At 42.5% G+C, this 19,784-nt stretch overlaps 1 protein-coding gene across 2 annotated transcripts in view; it reads right to left on the bottom strand.

The window, feature by feature from the left end:
- Positions 1-7,285: 7,285 nt before the first annotated feature.
- The window catches only part of ap1b1 (adaptor related protein complex 1 subunit beta 1), a 124,662-nt gene continuing 112,163 nt past the window's right edge, over positions 7,286-19,784 (bottom strand). For both annotated transcript variants that reach the window (XM_072490590.1, XM_072490664.1), the window contains 3 exons: positions 16,016-16,102; positions 11,917-12,071; positions 7,286-7,980 (listed from right to left, as the gene is read on the bottom strand). In XM_072490590.1, the coding sequence (XP_072346691.1) occupies positions 7,906-7,980; positions 11,917-12,071; positions 16,016-16,102 (317 nt within the window). In that variant the 3' untranslated portion in view covers positions 7,286-7,905. The remainder of the gene's footprint in view (positions 7,981-11,916; positions 12,072-16,015; positions 16,103-19,784) is intronic.

Here is a 19,784-nt window from a genome sequence, read left to right as displayed (position 1 = left end):
ATCTTGGGCTCAACATTGTTTCCTAATTTCCTCCATCGTATTTTAGGACACAAAGCATTTGAATAGCTGAAGGGAGGAATAACAGATAAAATAGAAGAGGACAGAAATTCTTGGTGCTTGGGGATACTAACAGAATGTTGGATCAACTGAAAAGTTGCACCTGGAGGTGACAAATCTTGGATGCGCATTCCAGTGGCAGCTGGAGCTGGGCACACAATTGGACGTAGAGTTTTAATGATGGAAAGGGAACAGGATTGGTAGCTCATATTGAGGTTGAATAGGATGCTGAGGCCTTAGTCTGGATCAGCCTGAGATAATCGGCGAGAGTGGGAAGTTGTGTGGAGTGGCGAGGAGCACAGACAATAGCTTTGGTTGGAGTAACTGGTGTCTCATTCAAGATTGGCTGCCACATTAGGGTTAGGGTTAGCAGATAGTCCGCTAACACAAGAGGCAGCAAAGATGTTGAGAGATAGAACTGGGTGTCATCAGCCTACATGTGTAAGACGGCCAAATGACTTAGTTGCTGTCACCAAGAAGTGGTATGTCGAGGATGATAACGAAAGGAGACTTGATGAACGCTGGAGGTAATTGTTGAGCTAGAAAATAAATTGCTAGAAATGATTTAGAATCATAGAATTTACAGTGCAGGAGGCAGCCATTCGGCCCATTTGGTCTGCACCGGCCCTTGGAAAGAGCACCCTACTTAAGCCCTACGCCTCCACCCTATCCCCTTTAACCCCGTAACCCCACCTAATCTTTTTGGACACTAAGGGTAATTTAGAATGGCCAGTACAATCAGTAAGAATGAACAACAACATCTCCTCCACAATCGTCCTCAATACTGGGGCCCCGCAAGGCTGCGTACTTAGCCCCCTATTCTACGCCCTGTACACACACGATTGCGTGGCAAAATTTGGTTCCAACTCCATCGACAAGTTTGCTGACGATACAACCATAGTGAGTTGGATCTCGAATAACGAGTCAGAATACAGGAGGGAGATTGAGAACCTAGTGGAGTGGTGAAGCGACAACAATCTCTCCCTCAATGCCAGCAAAACTAAAGAGCTGGTCATGGACTTCAGGAAGCAAAGTACTGTACACCCCCCCGTCAGCATCAAAGGGGTCGAGGTGGAGATGGTTAGCAGTTTCATATTCCTAGGGGCGCACATCTCCAAAAATCTGTCCTGGTCCACCCACGTCGACGCTACCACCAAGAAAGCACAACAGCGCCTATACTTCCTCAGGAAACTAAGGAAATTTGGCATGTCCACATTAACTCTTACCAACTTTTACAGATGCACCATAGAAAGCATCCTATCTGGCTGCATCACAGCCTGGTATGGCAACTGCTCGGCCCAGGGCCGCAAGAAATTTCAGAGAGTCGTGAACACCGCCCAGCCCATCACACGAGCCTGCCTCCCATCCATTGATTCCATCTACACCTTGTAGTCACGTAAAATGGCTGATTCCCGATTAGAATGGTCAAAACCCCAATTTAAAATGGCGAACGAAAGAGGCTGATGGGAAAATCAGCCAACAGGACTCAAACGGACAGCTGCAGGTTAAACAGTGTATTCGCCTCTGGGGAAGTCAGTCCAGACCGATACCTGCAGCCATCAACATCACAACCCAGCCATCTGCATTTTAATCAGCCATCCCCGGGAACAATTGCTACAAATTAGCAATTGAAAGCCGACCCAGACCTTTCGGCACCAGCAGGGGCTGACACAAAGGAAGGTAAACGACCACCTCCCGATCAAGGAATCGCTCCAGTATTGGAGCATATCGAACCAAGTGATTGGGACCAAGCCCAATCGCTTGGCACCAGGTCCGCCCCGAAAGGCGGGTAGCCCCTGGGGACTATAAGAATAGGGGCCAAGTTCAACTCGACCCTTCTCTTCCTGCTCGCAACCTTCGAGACCCTTCGACAAAGAAAACAGTAAGTCTTACTCCAGCGATCGCTACCAGAGAGGTGCTCCTGACTATCAACTTGTACCAGCTTTGAATCCCGCAGGCTCAGACCCAATTCGAAAGACCTATCGTTTCCCTGACCTGGTGGGCCATTTCCAAAGTTAAGTATTGGCCTTTAGTTGTAGGTAGTAGTCTAGAATTAGGATTATTGTATAAGTATTTATTGCTGTATATAATAAATGATCGTTGATTTAACTTTTACTAAGCGGTGTGCTACATTATTAATCATTACTTGAGCTTGAACCACGTGGCGGTATCAGAAAGATACCTGGCGACTCGTGAGCAAAGGTGACAGAATTAGAGCTAATAAAACTAAGGCTAATAAGAGCAACAACCTCCCACTGCCTGGGGAAAGCGGGCAGCATAATCAAAGACCCCTCCCATCCGGTTTACTCACTCTTCCAACTTCTTCCATCGGGGAGGAGATACAGAAGTCTGAGAACACGCACGAACAGACTCAAAAACAGCTTCTTCCCCGCTGTTACCAGGCTCCTAAATGACCCTCGTATGGACTGACCTCATTAACACTACACCCTGTATGCTTCATCCGATGCCGGTGCTTATGTAGTTACATTGTATACCTTGTGTTGCCCTATTATGTATTTTCTTTTATTCCCTTTTCTTCCCATGTACTTAATGATCTGTTGAACTGCTTGCAGAAAAATACTTTTCACTGTACCTCGGTACACATGACAATAAACAAATCCAATCCAATCCACCTAACCTGCACATCGTTGGACTGTGGGAGGAAACCGGAGCACCCGGAGGAAACCCACGCAGACACGGGGAGAACTTGCAGACTCTGCACAGTGACCCAAGCGGGGAATCAAACCTGGGACCCTGGAGCTAAGAAGCAACTGTGCTAACGTGCTGCCCTTAACTGTAGGCTATAATGAAGCAAGTACAGCCCTAAGTTGGATAATGCAAGTGAGGCAATAGAGGACAATGGTAAATTAACACTGCAATGAAGTTAGCAGGATTACAGAATGCACCAACAGCAATTATGAACATATGAATAAGAACAGACACAAAAAGACCGAAAGTTTCATCCAATTTTCCTAACAGAACTGAGATGCCTTTTGCATCACAATATATAAAATCAGTCCCCAACCTCTGAAAGCCATCTCACAACATAAGCAAAGATAAAGGGCCAGAGCAATTAGGGCAAAATAAATCTGAAAAATTCCTCTTCTCATTCCAGGTCACTGAAACTCTACTCCTGATTAACATTATGTAGTACCTACCTTTTGTACGAGGTGATCTCTGCTCCAGCCAGAAATTGGTCCAGCTTTCATTTAAAGGAAGTTATCAAATTCGCATTCACTGATTGAGTCACCAGCCTGTTGCATAGAGGTCCATGATTTTCTGGGAAAAAAGCTACTAAACATAGAACATAGTTCTGGTCATGTATACCAGTAATTTGAGACTGACTTCCGTGGTCCTCTTATGTGGTTGAAACAAAATGCCGGCAGAAACACAATCTACCCTGCTTCATCGTCATAAATAGATGACTTATTTTTCTTTCCATATTCTTCAACGTAAAACTTATTTGATGCAACACACGTTACATAGAATAGGGCTAGGTCACTGAGCCAAGGCTTGACAGAAGTTTTTAATTTTCAAGGTTTATAATAACTCACTCTTAGCTAATTTGATTTGTTATTTAAAATATCCAAGGTTAAATATTTTGTTCTGTAAATCTATGTAACAATTATAAAAATAAACTAAACTCAATTCCTTAAGTTAAATTAAAAGGTTTAGACCAACTAACCTTGAGGATATTGCTTCCCTCCCCAAGGAAATATTAGTTGCACAGGGACTTGACCCAGCAGTTCCCCAAGTATGTCTTCCACCTTTGAATTCCAAATTAAGTATTTAAGTTCACAAGATAATTTTAGATGATAAAAGCTTTTTGGTTCATTAGATTCATCCATTCTAGTTCGTGGAGGGTACAAGTGAGAAAATTGAAACTGGTGAGGTTTGTAATTCTTCTCCATATTTTCTATCTTTTTCTACAGGCTTCAACTGGAAGATCTGCCCACAGTAAGTGGGAGAGTCCATTAATGAATAATGTACACTGCAGTGCGATGCCCAAATACTGTCCCACGGTGCCCAAAGCACCCACACCAGCAGTTTGACAATTTTTCAATGTTAAAATGAGTTGCACTGTTTCTTCTCGCCACCTTCCAAAATTTGCGCAGATCTGATTTACCACCGATTCTACTCCAAAACATCACCATGCACAAATACTCTTATGATCGATCGTTTGTGTCTGTTCTGAAATAGGTCTGCTGGAACCCTGTGCTGATCATTTTCATAGCTCCAAATAAAAAGGCCAGCTCACATATAATGCAAGAGCAAAGATTTAGGGCCAGCATGCCCTGAAGTCACCTAATGTCAGCTCAACTGCTTTTGAAGTGATTTACTTTTGTGATTTAAAAAATAAAATTCTTACCAAGACTTACACTATACTTAATCAAAGTGGTACTAATGTGGCCCACAAGAATTAGGAAGAGCTTGCCATTCAGCCCTCTGAGCCTGCACCGCCATTTAATAAGATCATGGCTGACTCGATTGTGGCCTCAAACACTTCCTCCTGCTCCATAACGCTCAACTCCCTTGTCGATCAAAAATTGGTCTAACTCAGCCTGATTATATTCAATGACCCAGCCTCTACTGCTCTGTGGAAGATATTTCCACAGACTAAAGACCCTCAGAGAAAATAAATCTCATATCAATGTTGAAAATAGAACATAGTGCACAAGGAGGCCATTCGGCCCATCGAGTCTGCACCGACCCATTTAAGCCCTTACTTCCATTCTATCCCCATAACCCAATAACCCCATCTAACCTTTTTGGTCACTAGGGGCAATTTATCATGGCCAATCCACCTAACCTGCACGTCTTTGGACTGTGGGAGGAAACCGGAGCAAATCCACACTGACACAGGGAGAACGTGCAGACTCCGCATAGACAGTGACCCAGCGGGGAATCGAACCTGGGACCCTGGCGCTGTGAAGCCACAGTGCTATCCACTTGTGCTACCGTGCTGCCCACAAAAATTGTGTCCCCTTGTTCTAGTCTCCCCCACAAGAGAACCATCCTCACGGTATCCACATTATCAAATCCCCTCAGGATCTTTTACAGTTCAAAAGCTCACCTCTCATTCTTCTAAACGCCAATGCCATTGGCCCAAAACTGTTCAACCTTTCCTCACAAGACAAGCCCTTCCTTCCCCCTTGGAACAAGTTGAGTGAACCTTCTCTGAACTAGTTCTATTGCAATTATATTATTTTTCAAATAAGGAGCCATGGTCGGATATGATCTCACCAAGGCCCTGTACAGTTACAGTTAAACATCCTTACTTTTATGTTCTATTCCCCTGGCAATAAATGCCAATATTCCATTTGTTTTCATAATCACTTGCTGTATCTGCATCATAACGTTTTGCGATTCATGCACCAGGACACCCAGGCCCCTCTGTACCACCAAGTTCTGCAATCTCTCTCTATTTAAAATAGCGTGCTCCTTTGCTTTTCTTTCTGCCAAAGTTATCAAGCTCACACTTCACCACACGATACACCATCTGATAAATATAACATAACCTATTTATATCCCTTTGTAGACTCTTTACCACCTCTTGACAACTTACTTTTCTACTACCTATCTTTGAGTCATCGGCAAATTTAGCTACCCTACATTTGATCCATTCATCCAAGTCAGACATGGATTGGAAACAGTTGAGGCCCCAACACTGTATCCCTGTGACACTCCACTTGTTACGGCTTGCCAACCCAAAAAGGACAGTTTTATTCCTCCTCTCTGCTTCAAGTTAGTTAACCAGTCCTTCATCCATGCTATTATACCTCCTCAGTCTTAAATGGGAGACGTCTAATTTTTAAACTGTGCCCTCTAGTTCTAGACTCCCCATGAGGAACATCCTTTCAGCATCCACCAGGTCAGATCCCCTCAGGATTTTATATATTTCAAAAAGATCACTTCTCATTCTCCTAAATTCCAAAGGGCAATGGTCCAATCTACTCAATCTTTCCTCGCAAGATAACCCTTCCATCTCAAGAAATCAGTTGAATGAACCTTCTCTGCACTGCTCCTCATGCAATTATATCCTTTAAGTAAGGAGACCAAAACTGTGTACTCTATAACTAATGCCCGACACAGCTGTAGCTACACTTACCTTTGACATTTTATCTGCCTTGCAATAAACACTAACATTCCATTTGCCTTCCTAATCACTTGCTGCACCTGCAAACCAACTTTTTTTGATTTATGTATCAGGATATCCAGGTTCCTCTATAGTGTAGAGTTCTGCAGTCTCTCCATTCAAGTAATATACCTCCCTAAAGCACTGTGGATGTACCCACAGCTCAGGGGCTGCAGAGGTTCAAGAAGGCAGCTCACCACCACCTTCTCAAGGCCAAAAGACATAGGAGCAGAATTAGTCTATTCAGCTCATCACGTCTGCTCAGTCATTCAATCATGGCTGATATGTTTCTCATTCCCATTCTCCTGCCTTCTCCCCATAACCCCTTATTAATCAAGAACCTAGCTATCTTTGTCTTAAAGACACTCCGTGATTTGGCCTCCACACCCTTCCACACAGATTCACCACCCTCTGGCTGAAGAAATTCCTCCTCATCTTATGCTTTAAAGGATTGTCCCTTCAGTCTGAGCCTTGGGTTCTTGATTTTCCTACTAGTGGAACTATCCTCTCTACGTCCACTCTATCTAGGCCTCTCAGTATCCTGTAAGTTTCAATAAGATCTCCCCATATCCTTCTAAACTCCAACGAGTCCAGACCCAGGGTCTTACAGACCCAGAGTCAGATCTAGCCAGCGACACCTACATCCTGTAAATTAATTTAAAAACTGCTTTGCTATTCTTCCTGCCCATGTGGACAAGTTCACAGATTCCCACATTATATTCCATCTGCCAAATCTTTGCCCGCGTAATCTATCTGAATCACTTTGTAGACTCTTGACAACTTACTTTCCTGTCTATTTTGTGGCATTAGCAAATTTAGCTACCATACAATTGATCACTTCAGCAGCAGATATGTAGGAGCAGCAGCTGAATATATTTCTCAAATTATTAATGGCACTGTAATAATTTCTTTGAGCCTGTTTTTATATTCTGCAAATCTACTCAATTTTGTAATTAGGATGTGAATTGCTGTACAACTTAGTTTAGAAATAAGGGAACAAATTAACCTAGCAAAATTGATCGTAAATTGAACCAAACACTAAATCCCCTAAAGCTAATGCGCCAAAGAGACACTAATAAAATAAAACTGGCATTTTGTTATACATTCAAATCAGTCTCCTGGGTACCTTTTCCCCACAAGTCCAGTTTATTTCTGACATGACCACTGATCAACACCTTGACATTAGCTGCAATGGTGGAACCCAAAGAGCATATTATCAGCATGAACCATATTACTCGTGTACAAATACACATAAAATGTCATACCACAAAATTTTAAAGTCACATCACACATTATGAAGAAGATACAAATTCAAACAAGGACAATTACCCAACAACTGGAATGGTGGTGAATTGAGCACAGCCTTTTCACACACTAGGCAATTCACCATGTCATGATATTACATTACATTCAAATGACCAGGTTTTGAGACAAATCAACATAGCAAATATTTGAATCTTGTATTTAGAATGCATCATCAATGGAATAATGGATTTAGATATACTAGGATTATACAATAGACTTTAGTGTTAATGGGTCAATATACTCTTGAGATCTTGAGTATATAATAAATACCCTTCACAATAATGCAACTTCTTCAGTGACACCAGAGTGTCACATATATAATTTCCGTCCATTATCAGTGCTTATAGGCTTCTGAATAAACACCACAACTGCAGGGATCTTCCGCCAGCGTTGTGTCCTTAAATGGCTCAATTCTTCAAAATTACTTCGTATGCCTGGAAAACATGTTGGGATACCTCTGGGGCTCTGCATTTCAGCGATAACTGCAACAAAGTCAATAGCACAACAGTGTACGGTCAGAGTTACATGTTGGATTAGCTATGCTGAAAAAGCATCTCGTCACTGTAGCTTGTCTGAAGATTGAACATTAGAGAAATTTAAGAAAAATGTCCTTTCAATGAGGACATCACATTATGTGTTAATTATGAAAATATGGCCATTGAAATATTACCTCTAAGAATTGTGATTTTAATTACTTAAGCTGCTTTAAACAAATTTAGCCTTTACCATTGCAACGGTTTGAAAAAGATCATCTGGTACTTCATGAACTTAACTGCGATCAAACCAGCATAGCATTGAATATGAAACTGATGATTGTAAACTGCCCATTCATACCAGCAGACAATGTTCAAAACGGGTAATGAAACACAGCTCTTCAAACAAAGGCCTCCACTGAAAACCACTCTATTTCATTAAACTGTATGAATTATACAATTTGTAATCAGCAAAGGTTGCAGCAACAGGAACTACCACATGTAAGGAACAGGTCGAAGATATATGTGAAAGACATAGCTGCAGTTTTATGTAACAAATATTCTTTTACTTAAAATAATATCGTAAATACCCAATTTACGCTCATGTAAAATGTGATTTTTTAAACTGATACATCATTGATTTCCATCAGAGACAAAGCAATAAGTGCTTGTCATCTTCCTTTGGATTTCACACAATAAACAGAACAGAGTGATTTTTCTAATTAGCAAGCAGAAAAGACATGAAAACTGAAAAGAATGAATAAACTGGTGTTCATCCTCATATATATGCATACCCTATATAACATTGCTTTGGAATAAGTGTCATATTGGGGGGGTCTTGCACTGGCACTATTGCATTATTGGTACAAATATTTTTCATATTCTGAATTTGCCTACTGGCTTCTGGTTTACAACATTAACGCCAATTTTTTTTCATACAAATATTCAAGCAGCTAATTATACAACATGTTACATAGCATCAAATTCAGCTGGTCACCTAGAGCGAGTACTAGTTTCCCCTCCCCAAGATTGATGGCAATTAAACATGGAGTGCTGTAAGCAAAACATGTTGTATAAAAAAAAGCAAGGGAGTAATCAATTTGCTAAAACTAAACAGTCCACAATGCCAGATAAAATATAAATTGCACTTTAAAAAAAATAACTCTGTAGCCTCCATCTCCATTTAAATTTAGCTCATGATGAGCAATTGTCGGTTTCAGTGAGGAAAAAAAACAAACAAAACTCTGATCACAAATATATTTTTAAATGAGGACACTTAATTCACAGTTAAGCTCTTGCAAGTAGCTTTGGAATTCATACTAACGTTAAATCACATTGCTAAAAAAGATTCTAAAACCAGAAACCAGTTCTGAAAGTAATTTCAGCCTTGTCTGAACCAAATCAAACCCATAATTTATTTAAAGTTCCAATCAGCTACTTAATTGAGGAGCTGATGGCACAAGGCTGATTCAGTCATCTTGTGATAATGAATCAGTGACACTGAAAACAGGCATCAGGAAAAAGCTAGCCAGCAAAGCATAGCAAAATAGACGCTGCAGAAGCATAGGGCAAAGTATGGAAGTGGCAAGTTTTTGCAACTGACTAAAATTAAATGAATTGCTAACCTCCAAATCCTGACCCGTAGGACAAAACCACCATGGCAGGCATGCAACAAAGGGGAAAAAAAGATAACTATAAAATACTACAGCCTTTCCCAACATAAATAGAAAAAAACTAGTCTTGATTAATATACAAATGGCATGTAGGGACATAACAGTGCAAAACATTAAGAACACACACATAGGGAAGACTATACAATGATACATATTACAGAACAAGGCAACAAAAATAATCTAGATGAACAAAGTGCACTTTATTACTATGTTTAATATTTAACAGTAAATAAATTCACTTCTAAACAGTGGACAATTTAGGAGTACAGTAGAGAGTAAAGCTATTTTATGCAAGACATCACAACTTGAATGAATAAAACATTATTCTGAATAAATTGTGAAATTTATAATAGGAGACATTCCACTCATCGTGTTCCACTTCAAGTGAAAAGAGGAATGTCAGTAAAGCTGCCAATAAGCAAGTAGCTTGTGAACAGGTTTCCAGAATTTGTATTTGATGGTTGTTTGGTAGTACAGAACTGGAGCATTGATGAAAAAAATAAGATGTTGCCGAAGATTTTCATCTTGCACTCATCCAGACAGATTCGCAATATCAAATCTCAAAGGGAATAACAAGTTCTCCTTCATGAAAAGCCAGTGCTGCTTTGTTGGCAATGTGACTGATTGCAATGGAAAGTGCAGCAGGGAACAGTTAACTGTCAAGCTTTTGTTTAAATTCAAACCAGGCAGATCAACTCTGGTTGATTGGTCAAGGCATTGCCACCAGGAATGAACCAGGGAATGGCTGCACCCAAGATTTTGCTTAGTTGAAAAAGGTACAATACCTGGATATGTTCATTCTCTTTGCAAAGGACAAGGCCATGTGTGTGAAAATCTGCAGCTTCTCATATGTGCAAGTGAGCCATACAACGACCCCAACTGACAATCTTAAATTGGTTGCTTGTGTAATTCTTAGCACAATCAGGACCATTTAGCAAGTTCTGTCTAATTGCAGACTCACATCTAAGGTTGGTCACCATATTCTAAATTTTGATAGTCTACCGTAAGCCCACTTGTCAGGATTTGTACAATTCCACCCGCTACAAGATTGCCCTCATTGGCAACCTCATAAATAGGGTCCGAGCCATTTGCTTACCATGCAAGCTTGATGCCAAAATAGGGTGCATCAAAGCTATCCTATGGAGTAATGACTATCTGACAGATCATTGCTTGCTGTGTATTGCATAAACTCATGAATGGGCCCAAGGCTGACACACGTTCGGTCCCAAAAAATGAACAGTCTACTTCAGATTATCTTGGAAGTGCAAGGTGCCTCACAATTTTGAGCAACAGCTCAAGCTAAACATTTCACACGGTTTCTTTGCAGTGGCAACATAAGTGGTACTCTCCACTAATAGGAAGCTGCCTTCAAGCCAAAAAGACATTCTGCCAACCACACAAAGGAGTAATGTGGTATAGGAATTTCAGTACCAATGGAATGCCAGGTATGCAGGCCCAACAACTGGAGGATCATATTAAATAGCACGTCCCTTTGTCTATTCGCAACAGGTAAAGCAGTGACTGTACTCAACCAGCCCATGCTTGCAAAACTCAGAACATGGTGTCCAACATTAGATATGATTCTGCGATATGCAACACTTGCTAAGCAATCCTGATTGTGCTCAGTATTACATGAACAACCAATTGAAGATAATCAGTCAGGCACAGTGAGTCTCACTTATGTGTGCCAGGAATTATATATATTCAGCAGAGCTCAGGGGTCCTGTCCTTTACAAACAGAAAGAACATGACCACATTTTGCACCTTTTCAACTAAAAAAAAAGCTTGGGGGCAGCCATTTCCTGGTTCATTCCAGATGGCAAACCCTTGACCAGAATTTACCAGCCTACGTTGAATTTAAACAAATGTTGGCAGTTAATTGTCCTCTGCTGCATTCAGCATGGCAACACTTCTACCAGAGCCGACTTGCCAACCAATCAGCACTCTCCCTCTCATTCAGTATAAATTGTTGTTCCCTTTGAGATTTGGTATTCTTAGAAATCTGTTTGGATGAGTGCAAGACAAAAAGCTTTGATAGCATATAATTTTGTATTCGCTGTTGTTAAATGAATGCTGGTGATAAACTAAATTGCTACATATTAAGTAAAGTAAAAGCAGATTCTACACAACACATCACAAAATGAAGACGATACCTACACTTAACCTTTCTGATATAGTTTTGTGTGTAATTACACAAGAAAAAGAATTTCAAATATTAAACAACAAAGTAAAAGCTTTAAAAGCATAAAGCAGATACTGGTTTAACACTTACCGTGTAATTGGGATTGCCTGGTTGGATCCTAAGCTCTGCTAAAACCCAGATTCCATTGGTCAGTTTTAGGCTCTGATATAACATATCTTGCCCTTCAACATTCCTCTTCGCAACAGTGAAAATATTATTGCTTTGAAGCTTATTAGTGACAGCATCTGCAAGTTTAGAAAACAATTATTTTCAGTGATCAAACGTAGTAAAAAAAAAAAAAAGAGATAAAATCTCTTATTCAAACTCAAGTGTGCATATTTGCAGCATCCACCATTATTAGTATTTATTACTTTAATCGCTGAAGAGCTCTGAGCCAGTAGGTAGCACTGTAAATGAATTCAATAGGCACAAGATGCAAATTTAAAGGTTTCAGGTTGCTGAACGTGTAGGTAGCTAATCATAGAATTTACAGTGCAGAAGGAGGCCATTTGGCCCAACGAGTCTGCACCGGCTCTTTGAAAGAGCACCCTCCCCAAGCCCACACCTCCACCCTATCCCCGTAACCCAGTAACCCCACCCAACACTAAGGGCAATTTTAGACACTAAGGGCAATTTAGCATGGCCAATCCACCTAACCTGCACATCTTTGGACTGTGGGAGGAAACCAGAGCACCCGGAGGAAACCCATGCACACACGGGGAGAACGTGCAGACTCCGCACAGACAGTGACCCAAGCCGGGAATCAAACCTGGGACCCTGGAGCTGTGAAGCAATTGTGCTAACCACCATGCTACCCGGTAGACTGAATAGGCAGGAGATGCAAATTTAAAGGCTTCAGGTGACTGAACGCCCTAATTTCAGTCGGTAACCTGGGCGGAGAAAAAGTAAGTAGAATAGAAAAAAATAAAGCGCAAGACTCTCTCAAACAGTTCCTTGCCCCCAATTTATACAGTGGATTCATGACACCTGCACGCTCTCTCAATCAAGGTAGTCTGTGCCAAAGCATATAAATTCATATCATTAGATGCAAGTAAATACAAACCTAACTTTTTTTTCCAAGATTGTTTTCCGGAGTCTAATTATTAATTTGTTAACTTGTAGCAATGTTTGCACTGCAGCTTCACATGTTCATACAAATCCCGGGCCATCAATGAATTACATAATCTATTTAAATCTATCGAGACTACATTATTTATTGTTACTAATTAAAGCAACAAAAATTTGATCTCAGCGATTTAAAACAATTCTGAAATTTTGTGATATGGTAATCAACTTTCCACATATATTCGTTTTAGTTATATTTCATGTGCAATGCACAGCATAAAGATCAACTCGAAGGATTTCCCAATTAAGAGAAAGCCACCTTTTCATATAATTGCTTAAAATAAATGATTCTATTTTGACCAATGACAATTCATTCAAAGGAAACTTTTAATTCAATTGAAAGATCGGGGCATGATGCTTCCCAGAATACAACAAAGATTAAAATCCAGCTGGGTTTCAGCAGCATTGAGGCAGCACAGTGGCACATTGGTTAGCACTGCTGCCCCACAGCGCCAAGGACCCGGGTTCCATCCCGGCCCTGGGTCACTGTCCATGTGAAATTTGCACATTCTCCCCGTGCCTGTGTGGTTCTCACCCCCACATCTCAAAGATGTGCAGGGTCAGTGGACTGGCCACGCTGAATTGCCCCTTAAATGGAAGAAAAATCAATTGGGTACTTTAAATTTATTTTTAAAAATAGGGTTTCAGCAGCACGGTGTTTCAACTGAACCACTTTGCTTCAATAATATCAAATTCCTTGAAAGACATCATTAGAGTTCGCGCACATTTGGAGGTTTGTACTGTGCAAAAGCTGGAAATATATTCAGATTTGATTTTAAAAGGAAACTGTTTCAATTTAAAGGATGTAAACATGTCAGGCTCGAATGATTACTAAAATAAGCAAAACACTGCAGTTGGAATCTGAAACAAGAACAGAGGATGCTGGAAAAACCCAACTATCTGGCACCATCTGTAAGGAGATAAAAGAGAGTTAACCTTTTGAGTCCTTTTGGTTCTTTGCTACGAGGTAGTTTTCAAGATTAAATGGTTTTAATTTAATAGTCTTTACAGATTAAAGTTGATTGCTTCAAATAACCTAGCCTATAACTTTCACGAATAAGAGTAATGGACGAAACAGAATCTCAAGATTCAAATTCCTAAAGTGTTATTTAAGATCATCAAAGGAAAAACATACCCTTATAGCACATATCAATACAAGGAAGAAAAATTCACTCCTGCAAATCAAAGACACCAAAGTCCCAGAGCACCATAGGCAGATCTCCCCTTTTGAGAGAGAACAGACTGTGATGAGTTAACCTGAGGGTCAGCACACCTCAGATGAGGGGCAAGTTGAAAAGAAAGGGCCTTCATGTTTAGCCTCAGCCCAGAGTCGCTCCACATCATGAACCAGTCGTACAGCCAACAGAACTAACCAACCCCCTCTCCAGAAATACAACTGGCCTGAACAATACCAAATTCAATGACGATACAAAGACAGATCAGAAATTTTGAAAACATCACTGTTGTTAATGCAGGTCTATAGATTAAAGTATTCTGCAGTTATTTAAGGTTGTGATTCCGTAATAGAACATTACAAAGCAAAATACTGTGGATGTTTGAAATCTGAAACAAACAAAAAACGCTGGACATACTTAGCAGTATACTGTTATCTGGGGAGAGAAAAACAGAGATAACATTTCAACAAAATTGGAAATCATTAGAGATGCCTCGGCAGTTTTCTGGAAGCAGGACAACAGAATATACGGGAAATGCTCAGCAGGTCTGGCAGCATCTGTGAAAGAAAACAGAGTTAACGGGCACGATTTTCCACCGGTGCCATTGCTTCAGGTGCATCGCAGGAGAGGCCAAAAACAGGCTTCGCACCGGGCGGCGAGCTGATCGCAAGTCATCGGACTTGCTATACCCGGCACAATCTGGATCACGTCTTCGCTGGGTACATATGGTTCATCTAAGTAGGCTCGGTCTGTTTGAGGTTGCATTCTCCCAGCTCCCAGGAATCATCAGCCGCACCAGTGAGGCCTCATTTGGTGCAGATTAGTACTGGCCCCAAAAATGGAGACCAGGCGTGATGGCCACCTCAGAGGCCATTGGAGTACCCCCCACCCTCAAATGAGTGGTCGGGGACGGGCCTGATGGGGGCCATGCCGATGAAACGGAGGGGTCCTAATGATGTGGGCCCTCAGCGACCCTAGAGCGGGATATGCTCACTTGAGGGGGGATGGTGATGCCCTATGCCCACATGCCTGGTGGTGAAGGAGGGGGAGGGGGGGGGCTCATACTAACCTTTAGTGATAGGGGGGGGGGAAGGTTCAAAGGTTGGGAGCTATTGTCCATGTCCTTGGGTGGAGGATGTGGGGGACCCTCAACCTCACTGAGATCGGGGAACCCTTTCAAAATGGAACCCCGATCTTTGAGGAGCCAGTCTGGCCAGCGAGTTTAGTTCTCCACTGCTGAATAAAATTCTACGGGTGGAAATTACCGGTGAGAAACTTCCCAAGCTCCAAAAAAATGTCTAAATGTGGGTGTGAATACCAGTTTGGATCTCACAGAAATGCTAACGTGAATCACCCCACCAAACTCACCCAAAATGACACTTGTTCTTGGATGAATCGTGCCCAATGTTTCAAGTCCGTATGACTTCTTCAGTAAAATGACATATTGCTTTCACAAAGCAGTTAAATGTACAGAAATACAACAACACCTAAATTAAAATTTATGAAATCAGAAGAGGTGAGTGCAGTCATTTAAATAGTAGGATTTGAACATCATTCCACTAAAAAGCTGTTGGGTTACATCAAGGAACTTTGGGCACAATCAAGAAACTTGCTTCAAACTGCACTTGATATTGCATCATTTCTCAGAGAAGTTATGGTTCAGGTTTGCAACCTAGTGGGTCCAGTAATTGTGCAAACTCCGCATCTATGATAGTTGATCTTTGATGTTATTTTTCAAACAGACAGCAACACACAAATACACAGAATAAACTGATTCCATTGTGAAGACAATGCAGGTCACAACCTAGTTATAATTTAATTACTGTAATTTAGAGATGCCAAGCACCTGATATTTATTCCATAAATAATAAAATAAATCCACATCTTACCTGCATTAAGGTGGCAGTCTTTGATCTGGAATTGTACTTCATTCTCATTTGGAATGTCTTTCCAGGTTGCCAGAAAGATCTGTCGATCTGCACAGGAAATAAATGGGAGCTACTGGTTCTACAGGACTCTCATTGGATCCAACAGTTACCAAAATATTCTGTTGCTGCTCATTCTAACTCAGGGGTTTCCAAACTGTGGGCTGTGATTAGCAATTCCAGTCATGAGGTCCCTCACCTCCTCAGCAACAATGGCGACTGTGGAGCAGCGACTGAGGAGGGGACAGTCCCAAAGATTGGCTCAGCCATCCTTTGCCATGCGTGTGCATGATTTATTTCTGCTCTTGGTCGGGTAGACATAGCCGAATTAAGTCAATTCCGAGGCTTGATCACTGCCTCCAGCGTCTGCAAAATGCCACCAACACCATCCCAACCTCCCCCACAGCTATCCCATCCCAACTCTCACAGCCTTCCCCCACTCTGTTCTCAGCACCGCATCAACCCTACACCGCTCCCTTTCAGCTCCATCCTGGTTTAGCACATTGGGGCTGGTTGGGCTGGTTTAGCACACTGGGCTAAATCGCTGGCTTTGAAAGCAGACCAAGGCAGGCCAGCAGCACTGTTCAATTCCCGTACCAGCCTCCCCGAACAGGCTTTTCACAGTAACTTCATTTGAAGCCTACTTGTGACAATAAGCGATTTTCATTTCATTTCATTTTCAAGTTGAAAAGTTGTAACAAAGTCAATCAAAAGCATCTTCGAAAGAGAGATCCCGGAGAGTGAAACTGAAAAACAAACCCGGATAGCCCTGCTCTCCACTTTTAAGTCAGTTCGGGCTAAAGACTGGTAACTGCGGTTTAGAGTTGGTGAGGGCTCCACTCAATGCAGACTTTGACTACAACCTATGACGCGCATGACCTTTAAAACTTTCAGGGCATTCTATCAGCAGAGGGCAGTAGAGCGGAGCTGCTGATTGGCTGTTACGGGGAAAATTTGCATACCACCTCGCCTAGAAGCCCTCCCAAACTCTCCCAAAGTTCTACCCCTCACTATTACTGGGGGTCATGACAATTTTCAAGTTTCAAAATGGGACCACAGTTGGAAGAAGTTTGGTAAGCACTGATACTAAGAGTTATTTAAAAAAAATTAAATTTAGAGTATCCAATTATCTTTTTCCAATTAAGGGGCAATTTAGCACGGCCAATTCACCTACGCTACCAATTCCCCTTTTTTGGGGTTGTGGGTGAGACCCATGCAGACACGGGGAGAACGTGTAAAGTCCACACGGACAGTGACCCAGGGCCGTGATAAAACCCTGGTCCTCAGCGCCGTGAGGCAGCAGTGCTAACCACCACACCACCGTGCTGCCCAGATTACATAACAACATTCTCCCTGAAGTCAGTTGACAACCTACATTTAGAAAAAGACGGCTTTACAATATCTAAGTTGTTTAAAAAACACAAGCCAATGCAAACTCAGATACTAGGAGCTGCTAGTACTTCAACGAAAAGGTCTGGGAGCAATAAAATAAGAGGTAGGAACAGGGGTAGGTCATTTGGCCTCTTTGGCCTGTGCCACTATGAAAGGATTAGGAGGCTATTTGATAGTGATAGGCAACGCCCCAGTCTGTTATCACCTCCACCCAGACATTCTCCAGTGTGGATTATTCCCTTATCACAGTTTCAGATTTCAGAGAGAGGAGGCCAATTGCAGGATTATGAAAGTACACTTAGAAGTCAGATGGGAACATGATCAAGCTTAGCTTTAATGCCTTCCACAAGTGATCAGCCAAGGTAATTTAAAGAATGGGCACATTAGTGCTATGGAGGGATTTAGCACTAATACAAGGTGTTTGTCCAAATCAGAGGTGGCACAGCCAGGGATAAAAGAAGCAGCTGAGCATCAATTAAATACAGACGTCCAATGGCAGCCATGGTGTGAGTGGTTGCACACAGGGCAGTTTCTACTTGAAGTTGTAGAAAAGAGCTCTTTTTACCCGAAATCAGGTGCAACTTTGACAGAAAAGTGTAACTGAAGGTCGAAAGAGAAGTTCCCCCTGGGAGTGGCATGTCTGCTGGTTACCTTTGCAAGGTGTTGAGAGCAAAGGTGGAGGAGCAGGAAAACAGGTCGAGGAGGCAGAATCTGCGAATAGTGGGCCTGCCTGAAGGAGTGGAAGGTGCGAGTGCCATGAGTTATGTTTTGAGGATGCTGGTGGGGCTGGTGGTGGAGGGGATGCAGGATAAGGCCCCTGAGTTGGACAGAGTGCACATTTCTCGGAGGCAGAAGCCAAAAGCTGGGGAGCCGCTGCGGGTGGTGAGCGTGAGACTCTACAAGTTTGAGGAGAAAGAGAAGATCTTGCAGTGGGCCGGGAGAAACGGAACTGCGAATGGGAGGGGAACAAGATCCGAATATACCAGGACATTGGAGCTGAATTGGCAAAACGGCATGCGGGGTTTAAGAAAGCCAAGGACCGGTGTTATATCGACGGCAGATCAGGTTTGGGGTGCTCTACACGGCGAAACTATGGATGATTTTTGAAGGCAGGGAATACTATTTTGAGATCCCAGAAGCGGCCAATGACTTTATCAATGAGCATAAACTGGGGTAGAACTGAATAATTTTGTGAGATGGAGGTGCTGGCACTCTGGAATAATAGAGAATACCTTGTAGAGTAGGGGTGGAGGGAGTTTTTTTTTTACCTCCGATGTGGAGGGTTTTTCTTCTCTTTTCTCTTGTGTCGACAAAGGGTAGCAGTGTTGAAAGGTTTGTAAGGGGACGGCTGCCACCCAGCACAGCCCCCCAACCCCCTCTCCCCGCTGCCTGTGGCTGTGTTTTTCTTTTTGTTTGTTTTTTGGGGCAAGGTGACCTGTGGTTCGAGATGCACCTTTGTTTGAGTGGGGAAAGGGGAGGTCAGCGGGGAGCCTTCTTCACAGAACAAAGAGGTGAGGGTGGGGAGGGGTTGGGGCTCAGAAAGAGGCACCTTTAGGCAGGAGTTGCCATGCGAGCAGGTAATGCTGGTGAACGGAAGTGAGGTGGAGGAGAAGGCCGAGAGAGGTGGCCATGAGGGGCTGCAATGTGGCGAGGTTGGAGAAAAAACATGGTCAGGGCGGAGAAAGGGGAGGATGGTAGAGGGGAATGGAGGCGCAAGCCCCGGCACGGCTGATAACATGGAATTATAACATGGGGGGGGGGATTTTGATCAGCAGGAAAATGGAGTTTGCGAGCGCAAAGGAAGTGAGGGACCCGGGTGGGAGATATGTGATGGGCTATTATAAGGGACAGCGGTGGTACCGGTGAATGCATATGAACCGAATTGGGACAATGTAGGTTTTATCAGGGGGTTGCTGGCAGCGATCCTGGACTTGGCCACGCACCAGTGGATTATGGGAAGAAATTTTAATTGTGTCCTAGAGCCGAGGGTAGATAGATCAAGCATCAGGGTAGGATACGAATGGCAAAGGAGCTGGGCGGGTTTGTGGAAAATATGGGTATGATGGACTCGTGGTGCTTCAAGAGGGGAAGGGAGTATTCCTTTTTCTTACATGTTTATAGGGTGTATTCAATACTCAACTTTTTTCTGGTGAGCTTGGAGGTTTTGGTTGAGGTGGAGAGGGCAGAGTATGCGGGGATAGTAATCTCGGAAAATACTGGCTGGAGATTCAGTTTATATCGGGACGGGAGCAGAGGCCAGGGTGGAGGCGCAATTTGGGGTTGGCAGATAAAGGGTTTTGCCATAGAGTGCAGGCTGTTAATTAAAGATTATGGAGTATTG

Source organism: Scyliorhinus torazame, chromosome 1 (assembly GCF_047496885.1).
Source record: "Scyliorhinus torazame isolate Kashiwa2021f chromosome 1, sScyTor2.1, whole genome shotgun sequence".
In the NCBI taxonomy this organism is placed as follows: Eukaryota; Metazoa; Chordata; class Chondrichthyes; order Carcharhiniformes; family Scyliorhinidae; genus Scyliorhinus; species Scyliorhinus torazame.
Note: the sequence above shows the minus strand (reverse complement) of the source record. Positions and strands in the feature narration are given on the sequence as shown.